The sequence below is a fragment of the Lipophrys pholis genome (assembly GCF_963383615.2).
Source record: "Lipophrys pholis genome assembly, chromosome: 1".
NCBI classification, from domain to species: domain Eukaryota; kingdom Metazoa; phylum Chordata; class Actinopteri; order Blenniiformes; family Blenniidae; genus Lipophrys; species Lipophrys pholis.
The window spans coordinates 33,757,421-33,770,039 of NC_137635.1; the positions used below are offsets into that span (position 1 = coordinate 33,757,421).

At 43.6% G+C, this 12,619-nt stretch overlaps 1 protein-coding gene across 1 annotated transcript in view; it reads left to right on the top strand.

Moving 5' to 3' along the window:
* chd7 (chromodomain helicase DNA binding protein 7) overlaps positions 1 to 12,619 on the top strand; it is a 78,960-nt gene that overhangs the window by 48,666 nt on the left and 17,675 nt on the right. Inside the window, exons 13-25 of the mRNA XM_080477641.1 lie at positions 206 to 449; positions 2,054 to 2,230; positions 2,361 to 2,504; positions 2,609 to 2,707; positions 2,824 to 3,010; positions 3,090 to 3,306; positions 4,475 to 4,670; positions 4,976 to 5,143; positions 5,294 to 5,473; positions 5,571 to 5,681; positions 6,886 to 7,097; positions 9,618 to 9,817; positions 10,511 to 10,670. Coding sequence (XP_080333767.1) covers positions 206 to 449; positions 2,054 to 2,230; positions 2,361 to 2,504; positions 2,609 to 2,707; positions 2,824 to 3,010; positions 3,090 to 3,306; positions 4,475 to 4,670; positions 4,976 to 5,143; positions 5,294 to 5,473; positions 5,571 to 5,681; positions 6,886 to 7,097; positions 9,618 to 9,817; positions 10,511 to 10,670 — 2,295 coding nt within the window. The remainder of the gene's footprint in view (positions 1 to 205; positions 450 to 2,053; positions 2,231 to 2,360; positions 2,505 to 2,608; positions 2,708 to 2,823; positions 3,011 to 3,089; positions 3,307 to 4,474; positions 4,671 to 4,975; positions 5,144 to 5,293; positions 5,474 to 5,570; positions 5,682 to 6,885; positions 7,098 to 9,617; positions 9,818 to 10,510; positions 10,671 to 12,619) is intronic.

A 12,619-nucleotide genomic window follows, 5' to 3' on the forward strand; every position in this document is an offset into this window, starting at 1 on the left:
CGTTTTTTGCATTAGATCACTCAAATGGAAAATACTTTGCCTCACCCCTTCGGAAAAGCAGCAATAATAAACCAGGAGGAAAAATCCTGTTGTTCATGGAAGCCTATTGACTTGAGTCATGTAAAAGTCGTGGAATTTTACGTCGGGGCCACAGTGCAGTCAGGGTTCAGCCTCTAACTGAGGTCCACATCATCTGTCCCCACAGACGTAACTGTATCTTGGCTGACGAGATGGGTCTGGGGAAAACCATCCAGTCCATTACATTCCTCTATGAGATTTACATGAAGAGCATTGAGGGGCCGTTCCTGGTCATCGCCCCGCTTTCCACCATTCCCAACTGGGAGAGAGAGTTCAGGACCTGGACCGAGCTCAACGTGGTGGTCTACCATGGCAGCCAGGCCAGCCGGAAGACCATTCAGGCATACGAGATGTACTACAGAGACGCACAGGTAAAAGGAGCATTCAGGAAAACATGTTTTTGTAATTGAGAATTTTACCGTAAGTATTAGTTTAGAGTTTTTAGAAGGTTCTGTTACAAACAAGTTAATCATATTGATAAACCCCAAATAGAATACAGGAATAAACGGGAGCACACATACATACAATTTAGATTTTGGATTAAAGATTACATCAATCTGCTCCTGGCTGAAACTTTTGGGGGGAAATTTGGGTTCAGTTGCTTTTTCCTCTGACTTAAAATAGCCTTGAAATGTATTTATTTTTGTTTGTTGTTTATTGCACACCAGTTTTTAACATTTGCCGAGCACTGAATTTGATCTGAAAACAGTTTTCGATCAAACACTGAAGTATAATATGATCTCGCTGGAAACTTGTTTTTCAATTGGAATAAAATGAGTGACATGCTGTTCGGATGAGATATAGCTACAGGAGTGAGTTTAATGATTTCTGCTAGATTATTTTATAATTAACTGATGTAGAGCTGTGTTCACCTTCTCCGCTACTTTATCAGCATTTCCTTTTTTTTTTTATATGTGAGAAATTGGTAATTGAATGTGGCATTTTCTGAGCTGGTCAATAACATGTATTGCAGGATTTCCTCTGAAATGGCGACTAAAGTGTCAGTCCACATACAAAGTTATAAAGTCAGTTTGTCAAGTTTTTAAATGCCGGGCAGGGTTGGATTGTTGGTTTTAGTTCGTTGAACATGACTCACACAAATATTTTTATGTTTCTGGGAAGCTTTAAGAAAAGAAGCAAAAAAACTTGGCACAATCCCAGGAAATTGTTAATGTGCATGTGTGTTTTGATACAATTAGCAGGTAAAGCGTTAAACAGACGGTCAACACAGACATGAGATTAGCACTTGTATTTTCCATTACACTTTCTCTCCGTGAGGATCATGTGGGCACTCAGTGGGCGGAGGAAACTAGATGCTGTTGTGTGAGACAGTCAGCAAATCTGAACACCTCCTCAGTCGAGGGGAAATCTCCAGCCAGCTGGGGATGGACATTGCTCCTCTGCTGCATAAGCTCTTTACAGTCCTGTAGCTGTAAGCCATACTCTGTAAGCTCTTATTGCACAATGCTGCTAACATCTCCAAGTGTAACCTTCGCCACAGCCAGCCCATGAAGAAAATAAGCTGTAGTTGCAGTGTACTTGCTAGCTGCTTGTTCCTAATCCAAGCAGAGGTAATCCTCAAGGTCGCCGTGGAGGAACGTTATGTTCTTATATCTTCCACCACTTGTATCAAATACACACAACACAAGATAGATTCGGGTAGATTTAAGGTTCTTTTGTGGTCTGGAGAATACTCTTCAAATGAACCCAAGGTTTGTTTTCCTTTTTAGATGGAAATTGCGCAAATTGTTGTGGCATTGTGCGGAAATCTACAAACGAAAATGGCACATACCAGAGCGACCTCTGGATGTTAGGAGTCACTCCCAAATTCTCACAGCTGCAGTGACCGCACTTAACAGCATTTACTTACAGCTCAAACCATTTCTCTCAAAGTCCCGCAAAGTAAGATAAGAAATGAAGAGGCGACACTCTTCCTATTGACCTTCATGCTTTCCTCCTTGTTTTGCCACTCCAGGGTAAGGTAATAAAGGGAGTGTATCGGTTCCACGCGGTGATCACAACCTTTGAAATGATTCTGACCGACTGTCCGGAGCTCCGCAGCATCCCGTGGCGCTGTGTGGTGATAGATGAAGCACACCGCCTCAAAAATCGAAACTGCAAGCTGCTGGAAGGACTCAAAATGATGGACATGGTGAGTGATGTTCTGTTCTTCGTTTCTGTGTGTCAGCCTCTTCCTCAGTTGTTCAGGACCTGTTGAGACATCCTGCTTTCCGTTACAGAAATTCTAAATTTGTCTTTCCTGTCTCCGCTCTCTCCTCCAGGAGCACAAAGTTCTGTTGACCGGAACTCCTCTCCAGAACACCGTGGAGGAGCTTTTCAGCTTACTCAACTTCCTGGAGCCTGAGAGATTCCCGTCAGAGCAGACATTCATGACTGAATTTGGAGATCTAAAGACTGAAGAACAGGTAACGAGAGCTGCTTTGATACTACGGCAACAGAAAGGTGTGGCACTGTTTTTGTTTTGTCCTTATGTATGCTACCTTTAAAGATTCCCCTCTGTGTGTACTAGGTTCAGAAACTGCAGGCCATTCTGAAACCCATGATGCTGCGACGACTGAAGGAGGATGTTGAGAAGAACCTGGCCCCCAAAGAGGAGACCATCATTGAGGTAAGATAAATATCTGGATGCAGCAGGAGGCGTTGCAACCAAACGCAAAGTATAAACCTCACTGACCAAGAGTTTAAAAAGTAAAGAAAAATGAATGAATGAATTATTATTTTAAGGTGGAGCTGACCAACATCCAGAAGAAATACTATCGTGCCATTCTGGAGAAGAATTTCTCCTTCCTGTCCAAAGGAGGTGCAGGTGGAGGAGGAGGAGGGGGCGGTGGCGGAGGAGCAAACGTTCCCAACCTCCTCAACACCATGATGGAGTTGCGGAAATGCTGCAACCACCCCTACCTCATCAACGGTGCGCAATCAACCCTCTGCTCACCTTAATAAATTACTCTTATCTTTTTTCCTAATCAGCCCTCCTCTTTCTTGTCTAGGAGCTGAAGAGAAGATCATCGAGGAGTTCAGGGACTCCCATGGAGGGAGAGCAGACGTGCCGGACATGGCGCTCCAAGCTATGATTCAGGCCGCTGGCAAGCTGGTGCTCATTGACAAACTGCTGCCTAAACTCAAAGCTGGTGGACACAGAGTTCTGGTTTTTAGTCAGATGGTTCGCTGTCTGGATATCCTTGAGGACTACCTCATCCAGAAACGGTGAGAATAGGCACAAAAGAGCATTTCTGAAAAGGCTACAAAGGCTAAAATTAATTGGAGATATATATTTTTTTTTTCTTCATAATTGGTATTTTGACTGATGGCACACAAGATTTAGCACTTGAATTTACCCTGACCCAAAAAGACCAGATGGTACACACACACACACACACACACACACACACACACACACACACACACACACACACACACACACACACACACACACACACACACACAGATATATTCTTCCTCTTTGGCCAGTGTCATGCTATTACGGAAAAACTACCGAAATGCACCAGGGTCTCTATAAATACATGTTGAAAAGCTGAAATGATGTTGCACCTTTCTGTAAAGGCAGAAGCACGTTGGGGTCATAAAGGGAAGCACACGCATGTTTTTCATCGGGTTAGTTACACAGCTGCCCAGCTCAAACTACGCCTGAAAATTAAATAAGAATCTCATCTTCAATGTTGTTTGAATTGCAGCAGAAAATATGCAGAGTTGATTAAATGTGTATCTGGCACAGTCAAACAAACACCGTAAACTGCCAAATTTTTGCACACCTTATTTGGTTTGAAAAATGTTTTCTATCAGCAAAACTGGTTTTCAACTTGGTACAGAAATGAGATCCACAAAGCAAACTGCCATTTTCTATTCCGACCCGTCAATAATTTACTCCTTATTAATGTCGGTTAGCAATAGCTGAAATATTTTCATTTTGAACTGGAGCCACATGAAAACATTAGACTAGCAACAACTCCATCTGGGTGAAAACGACAAACCGCTCGCTGAATGTTTTGCTCACCGAGCTTTGGTAATAAGAAACAAAGAGCAGAGATGACAGGATCCGATAAGCTTAGCGGCTCTGTGTATTTTGCCAACTCAGATGCTCGCATATGCAACGAGATGCTGCACTGAACAGCCTGACTGACAAAACTGAGAGCAGCTTATCAACAGCCGGTTGAGATGGTTGAAGCACAACAGAGCAAAGAGAGGATCTGCATTCCATTGGGTTCACTTTAGCTGATATGTTAAAATATGCTTAGGCTGACTCTTAAACTCTTGTTTCAAATGATACGACTGCAATTGACTTTTTTTTATTATTTTTTTTTTTTTACATGAAAACAAAAATTCACTGAAAATCGTTCCACTCTTTTTCATCCAGATATCCCTACGAACGTATCGACGGTAGAGTCCGTGGTAATCTGCGGCAGGCCGCCATCGACCGGTTCTCCAGACCGGACTCGGATCGTTTTGTCTTCCTGCTTTGTACAAGAGCCGGAGGACTTGGCATCAACCTGACTGCTGCAGATACCTGCATCATCTTTGACTCTGACTGGAACCCTCAGAACGACCTCCAGGTAGAAACCCTCACTGTGCTTCACCGGCAGTTTGTTTTCATTCTGTTTGTGGTGGTTTATGTGTCGCTGTGAAGGGCACTGCCAGCCTTCTGGGTGGCCAGTTTGAGGCTGAGGTTCTCTGTACTTGACGTAATGACTCTGCCAGCCACATTTCACTCCGGTTCACTGGACCATATCATTAGTCCTCTGCTGTAACCCTACATCTCCAGCTGAATACACTCCTACAGAGCGAACTGGAGATGTTGAGCTGAATACCAAGTTGTTCTGTAGGATTGTGTCATATCTCTAAATGTATCATCCTGCAGGCCCAGGCAAGGTGTCACCGTATCGGACAGTCGAAGGCGGTGAAGATCTACCGTCTGATCACCAGGAACAGCTACGAGAGGGAGATGTTTGACAAGGCCAGCCTGAAGCTGGGACTCGACAAGGCTGTCCTCCAGAGCATGAGTGGACGTGAGAATGCCAACAGTGGGGTAAGGCCCTTTACTACTTTTGTTTTATTAAGCCAAACTGGATTGCCTCATTGGATAATCACTCATCTTTTCAGACTGCCTCCTATTGTTACACCACTAAGTTCTCTCCTCCAAAGAGGAATCAACTAAATGTTTGTGTTCTTTGTCCAGGTCCAGCAGCTTTCAAAGAAGGAGGTTGAGGACCTGCTGAGAAAGGGAGCGTACGGAGCTTTAATGGACGAAGAAGATGAAGGCTCAAAATTCTGCGAGGAAGACATCGACCAGATCCTCCAGAGACGAACCCACACCATCACCATCGAGTCGGAGGGCAAGGGTTCCACTTTCGCTAAGGTGAGAGATTTACCCCCCCCACTGGTCTCCGTGCGCGTGAAGGCCGCATTGTGTCAGCAGCTGGAGCTGAAGCGGGATCTCCTTTGTGTCTCTACAGGCCAGTTTTGTTGCAACTGGAAACCGAACAGACATTTCCCTGGAGGATCCAGACTTTTGGCAGAAGTGGGCCAAGAAGGCCGAGTTGGACATGGATGCCATCAACGGAAGGGTACTTGCAGACAGAGACACGCATATGTAAACGACACATAGTTACTGTAAATATGATATTCTGCAATCTAAAAACCACTCAGGTTGGTGGCCATAAAACCACCAAGAAGTAATCATCACACAGTGTATGTAAATATTTTGTATACATAGTCTTACGAGCACACATGGTCTTGGTGATCCCCTTATGAAAACAGGGCTAGTGAAGGTAATTAGTCAGTGCTATCACCACAAACTAGGAGGAAAAATGTGAGACAGAGGACAGGAGGGGGAGCACACCGAGAGAGAGAGAGAAAGAGAGGGAGATTAATATTGACAGTTGGGAATCTCCTCTCTTCCTTAATTACCCATGTTTCCCTGCTCTCGTGTGTGTGTTTGAGCGAGAGAGAGTAAGCTGCTTAGCTCCACTTAACAGAGCGCAGATGCCTGGAGGGTACAGAGATATCACTTAGGCTAGTGCTCGCTCACACATACACACACAGAAACACAACCACCGTCACATTCTTGCACACATTCAGCGCTCTGCTAACCAGCATCTTTAAATTCCTGGTTCCTCTCCTTTTCTATATCCTCAGCTTTTTTTTTTCCTTTGTGTATTTCTCTCTCCTGATGACTTCTTCTCTGCTGCCTCTCTTGTGGAGGGCCCTCCACTGGAACACTTAATCCAGCTCTACGAGCCTGAATGCAGCCCGCTCCCCTGGGATTTCTTATTGTGTGATGTTAAAATGGAAATGACTGCAGCACTCTGTGATAATTGTGGAACTAACTACTGCCCTGTTTGCGCATATTAATGGAATTGCAAGAAGGGGGGAAAAATCAAATTAATTGAACAAAAATGTAATTCATTAGACAACATAATTAATGCCAGTTTATGTTTGAGCTCGGCAGCAATTTTCTCAGTATCAGGAATGAATCGTGAGGCCAAATATCCAATTAATCAGATTTGGTCCTGAGGATGCCGTGTATTCACAAGGTTCACACAAGTCATAGAAGTCAGCATGTACAAGATATTTATAAATAGGAGTAGGCCACTTCAGGGGAATGAAACAGAAGGTACTTTGCATATTGTTATGGGTAGATTTGACACCATCTGTAAAGGAAATTGGGCTTCCAGTGAAAAAAGAGGGGTGGGTAAAGTTTAATACCTGATTGAATAGAAGCTGTAAAAGTACTTCATCTGAAGCCTCTTTGTTGAATTTTATCTCCAGAACACGCTGGTTATCGACACGCCGCGGGTAAGGAAGCAGACGCGGCACTATAGCAGTGTGAAAGAGGAAGAGATGCTGGAATTCTCGGAGCTGGAGAGCGACGAGGACGAGCCCAGCAAACCCTCAACCAAACCACGACGGCCCCAAGACAAGGCCCAGGGCTATCCCCGGTCTGAGTGCTTCAGAGTGGAGAAGAACCTGCTGGTCTATGGGTGTGTTACAGATTATTGGTGTTGCAGAATCCATACCAACCGATTAGGTGTTTTTAAATGCATAATAGAACCGGATGACACACGAACATGATTCTCCTTGTCGAGTCTGATGCGACCTAAATGCATTTTATATAATGCCATTGTTTCCTACTAAAATGTATCCTAATTTGCAGAAATGTGGGTGAAATCTTACATGCTAATTTTATTCTGGGACTTTATGGGTTGATTTGGGTTTAATATGAGAAAATATTGTATTCCACTCGAAAAAGCCTGCTCTGTGAACAGTGATATTTATAGCACCATGAGGACTGGAACAGAGGCATCTTGCTGACATGTTCATATCGAGAGTATCACTTTTTCAAATATTCGACATTGAACGAGGAGACACTTTCATGACTGAAAATGGAGGAAAACATATTAATAATTATATATATTATTATGTATAATAATTTGTCTATCAAAAGCAACTTGACTAGCTAACAGCCTCATAATTTAAACTGATATGCGAGTGTTTCCCACTGTCCTGTGCGGCCCACAAGAAAAATAAGTTTGTTTACTAATGTTGAGGCTGTCAATCTTTATTGAACATTAGTATCTGCAGTTGTCATACAACTGGTATGAATATTTCCCAATGAAGCAGACATAAACGTCACCCTGAGCAAAATTCACTGAGGTTTTACTGAATTAAACATCTTAAATACATGCGAGGAGGAAGAAAGAATGAAAAAAGCCCAGTTTGGGTTGCAGTGGATGTGCAGTCAGGCTGGTGGGTGGAGTTCATCGGTCAGTTAATGTGTGCATCTGTGTGTAAAAGAGCACGCTAGGTAATGGATGCAGACCTGCACATGGAGTGATTTAGTAGACAGAAATCTCTGCAGTCAAGGCCATTAACACACACAGCCACTAATCAGCGCTGTCTCTAAACACACTCGTGCACGTGTGCAGACTCCAGGCATGCTTATTCTGATGCACACAAAGTGGCCTTGGAGAGCAAAGTGTTTAGCTCGCTTACACACAATTCACTGTTTTAAAACGGACACACACACACGCACACACACACAGTTTAAATCCCATGAAATTCACAGTGCATGCATGCATTGTTTTTAATTTAGCTTCGACTCGTGTTTTGTTTTTTTCCCCCCCCTGAAAATGTGACATTGAGATTTCTCCTCCTATGCTGATTAGTTCACGCGGAACCCTTCATTTGAGTGCTTGTTATTCGTTACAGAACATCTTAACTCAACTTCTACTATTGGTCAGGAGCATCCAGCAAAGTCACAAACACAAGCGCATGATACCAACTGACACACTTACTACAGATAGTGATTATCCAGCGGGTCCCGTCCATTTTCATGGCTGACTTGCGTGACGTGTGTGTGTAAGAAGAACAGTGGTGCTAGTGAGATGTCAGCGTTGTTATTGTTACAGTCTAGTCTCGTGGCCCGAGGCTGTAGGACACAAAAACACACTGTCTGACTGGGCCTGTCCTCTCCGCTCAGTGCGCTGTTGTCTTTTCCCATCATCCGTCTCTCCCTCACTCGCCCTCGCCCACCATTTTACCCTTTCTAAAAAGGTTCACAGTAACACTGGCTGACATGGTTGGCTGACTATTGGGACAGGGCAGTGGAGGAAATTTTAGTCGAGGACAAGACAGTCTGAAGGATCGCGGGCGCCACATCAGCCTTTAGGGTCGCTTGCTCTCGCGCTGGTGGTGGAAGGGGGGAGGAGATGGACTGTGAGCCATGAGCACACACACACGCACACAGATGCCCATGTGGCACTAGTTAGGGTGCCAGTAACGGTTAAATCAGCAGACTGGTAAAAATGTGCAATATAATGAGAGCCCGACGCGTGTGCGTGCATGTGTGCTTGCCAGAGACACGCTGATGTGTACTTGTGTATTTTCATGATGGATCAGGGTCATACGAGCCATTAAATGGTGAAGCACAGAATTACAACCTGCCTGGCTAACTTAGTGAAATAATTGCCACACACAGTAGAGCGTCTGAGACCAGAAGCACAATTACTGACATTCAAGGGAAAACCTGCTGTTTTTGTTTGCTTTGCTCAAAGAAAAACTTTTTATTGTTTTTAATGTATAGTTTACAAATCAATTTTAGACCAAAGAAAATTAAAATCTGTAAAAAAAAATTAACGTGTATAAAAAATGTTGTTCAAGAAACAAATCATTTCACACAAAGTGAAAATATTAATGACATAAGTTTAAAGTTAATGGCTTCACCCCCCCCCCCCCCCGTTAAATTTTTCTTCTATTCTTCCATAATGACGACTCAAAACCTGAATGTTATTTGGTGAAATGCTCGGGCTCAGTGGGCAGTAAAAAACGCTATTAATTTAAACTGTGTTTGTAGTGCCTCCTAAGTATAATCGTCAGGACACACAAAGATAAGTGTCACAGTAATCATATTAACAGCTAAAATTGGCAAGAAAATACAATGTGATCGGGACGGAATATGTGCACACATTGACTGACTTGGTTCTTTTCCTCTTTCCTCATAGGTGGGGTCGTTGGAGTGACATCTTGGCTCACGGTCGCTTCAAGCGCCCCCTTAAGGAGGCCGACGTGGAGACGATCTGCCGGGCCCTGCTGGCCTACTGCCTGCTGCATTACCGTGGAGACGAAAACATCAAAAGTTTCATCTGGGATCTGATCACACCAAGCGCAGACGGGACCACCAAGACGCTGACCAACCACTCTGGTATTATATGCTGTGTAATTATGCGTGTGTTGTCACCAAATGTATTCTGCCTTCCGGTTGGCTCACAACACATAAGCTGGAAAAGCAGATTGTTGCAGTCCAGTTGATCACAATGTTACATTATCAGAAAACAGCATGAACACGAGTCTAATGCTGGCTCTTTCTGGTTATAAATCAAAACTTTTAACTTAACTTTTAAATCGCCCTTTACTCCATCAAATCATTGACATGGTTAGAAAGTACCCAAATGCTGTGAAAACATTAGAGCACATGGCCAACTGTCGGCAGTCGTATTCAAACTAAGTTTGAGTTTAAACTTCGGATTCTGAATTTAAAAACAGAATTGTAACACAACATAACCTCTACATACCACGGTATGGTCAAGGTAAAAAATAGTAAAAACGTTGCTTATGTTGATTGAATGAAAAGAGTTGATGGTCAGATTACATCCTTGGTCTATTAAAGCAGCACCTACGGTCAAGAAGTCTGAAGAAACTTCAAATGATTTTTAAAGGACTACCGCCTGAGACCCTCCTCAGACCTGAAAGAGCAAAAATATTTCTACAATATGGAAACATTTTATGTGAGACCAACCTGAGATTATAACATCAAATACAAGATGTATCAAGTAGGTCTACACATCATGATTTGGAGAAATTAAACATCTGTCTCACGTCTTTCTTTCTTTCCCAGGCCTCTCTACTCCTGTTCCCAGAGGCAGGAAGGGCAAGAAAGGGAAGCCGCAAGCGCTCCCCACGCAGGCTCCTCGAGCCGACTGGCTGGCCAGCTGCAATCCTGACCACTTACTGCAGGAGGACAGCTACAAGAGACACCTCAAACATCACTGTAACAAGTAAGTCACCATCAAACCTTCGTCTGAAACACTGCGGGCACATGTGGAGCTCGTTGGCGCAGCGATCTCTTAAACTGATCTACATTGTTAAGGGTTGCGTCCAGCAGCATTCTACACTGTAACCATTCATGGTTTGATTTTTCTTTTTTTTGTGTGATTTTATTCCTTCTCATAAAATAAACTCTACCAAGTATCCAACAGTGCAGGACAAGCTGTTGCAGAGCTGTTTCTGTAGCAATAGCTTGCTAAACAAACATATCTTTATGCCACCTCGGCCGTCTCGGTGCCATTCGCCAACTATCGTCAGTTTAGCAAATGTCTCGTGCTTATCTTAATGGATCATGAGGTAACACCAGAATGAGATGTATTATCAGAGCGACTCAGGTCAGGCTTCATCATTTAAAATGGAGCAGATGTTGGAGTTTATGACTCAACCTGCTGAATGGTTGTCTTCCTCCTCATCTATGAGCGTTTTCACACTGACTCAGCAACCCACGGGTGGGGGGGGGGGGGGGGGGGGGGGCTGTCTGATTTCATCCCAGGTCTGTTAATGTAAATTTGTCAAATGCAGATGTGTCACTGATGAAATATATTTAAAAATCTCAAACGCATCCGCTTTAGTGTAGAAATGGTGTAATGTCTGGATTACTGTGTGGCCGTTCACAATGTCACAAACATACAGCCGTTTTTCTAATATAAAGTGGCCTTTTGTACAAATGCAAACTGCATTTTAAGTCCCTACAGTGTGAACATTTCCAGAGACCTTGATGAGCGAGTAAGAGCAAGCGGAAGTTTGGGGCTTTTATTAAAGTCTAATCTAATTCTGCACAGACTTTTGTTTGCGAGAGGCAGCATGGGATGTTGGATTCAGCTTAAAAAATGCTGGTTTTAACAATGCTGACAATGTTTGTGCAATTACAATTGATGCACTCAGGAATAGAGGCTTTGGATGTTTTAATTTTTAGTTGGGTTTTTTTTTTGTTTTGTTTCCGTTTTTTTGTGTGGTGAATCCACATGCCTGGACAACTTTATAACTGAAGTGGATCCAGCTGAAGTGTAGCAGGAGAACGTTTGCATGCCAAGGTCAATGCTGTTTACATCGAGCACATTAAATGGTTGTGAGGTTGCTGACTTGTCTTGCTTTTTCAGTTTCATTATGCAAAGTGTGAATAGAGATTTTGGATTCAGTCACACACAAAAAAGCCATTTCTATGATGCTTCTTGAAATGTATTGTTTTCATTGAATCTTATCAAATACATATAATAAGGACTGACCTAAAATTAGGTGTGGACAGCAAGGGTGTTTAAGGTTCAAACTTTGCTAAATGTAGTAGGCTCTTGTCTATACACACACACACACACACACACACACACACACTCACACCCGTCTGTGGTCAGCTCTCTCCTGTCGTCAGGCAGATATGCTTCTTTGCCCTCCACATTCAATTCCAAGATTTTTTTTCTTTTTCTTCTTGAGGGGGAAGTTTGTTTGTTTGTGTGTGTATGTGCGTGCATGCGAGTGCATGTCTGGCTGTATGCCAGGCCAGGTGCTAGGCAGGCAGACCTGTTGGAAGTGGGTGAAAGACACACACACACACACACACACACACACACACACACACACACACACACACACACACACACACACACACACACACACACACACACTTGGGGGTGATTATGTGGTGCCATCTGCTAGGCTGGAGCACAGCGTTGTGTGGCTAATCAGGCCTGGCACATTGATGGATGAGCACACACAGCCTGCCAACAGACACACACACTGCAACTTGTGATGCCATCAACACACACACACACACACACACACACACACACACACACACACACACACACACACACACACACACACACACACACACACACACACACACGGCAGAATGAGTTGCAAATGACTGTCTTTATACCCTCCCCCCCTCTCTTCACTGCCTCTC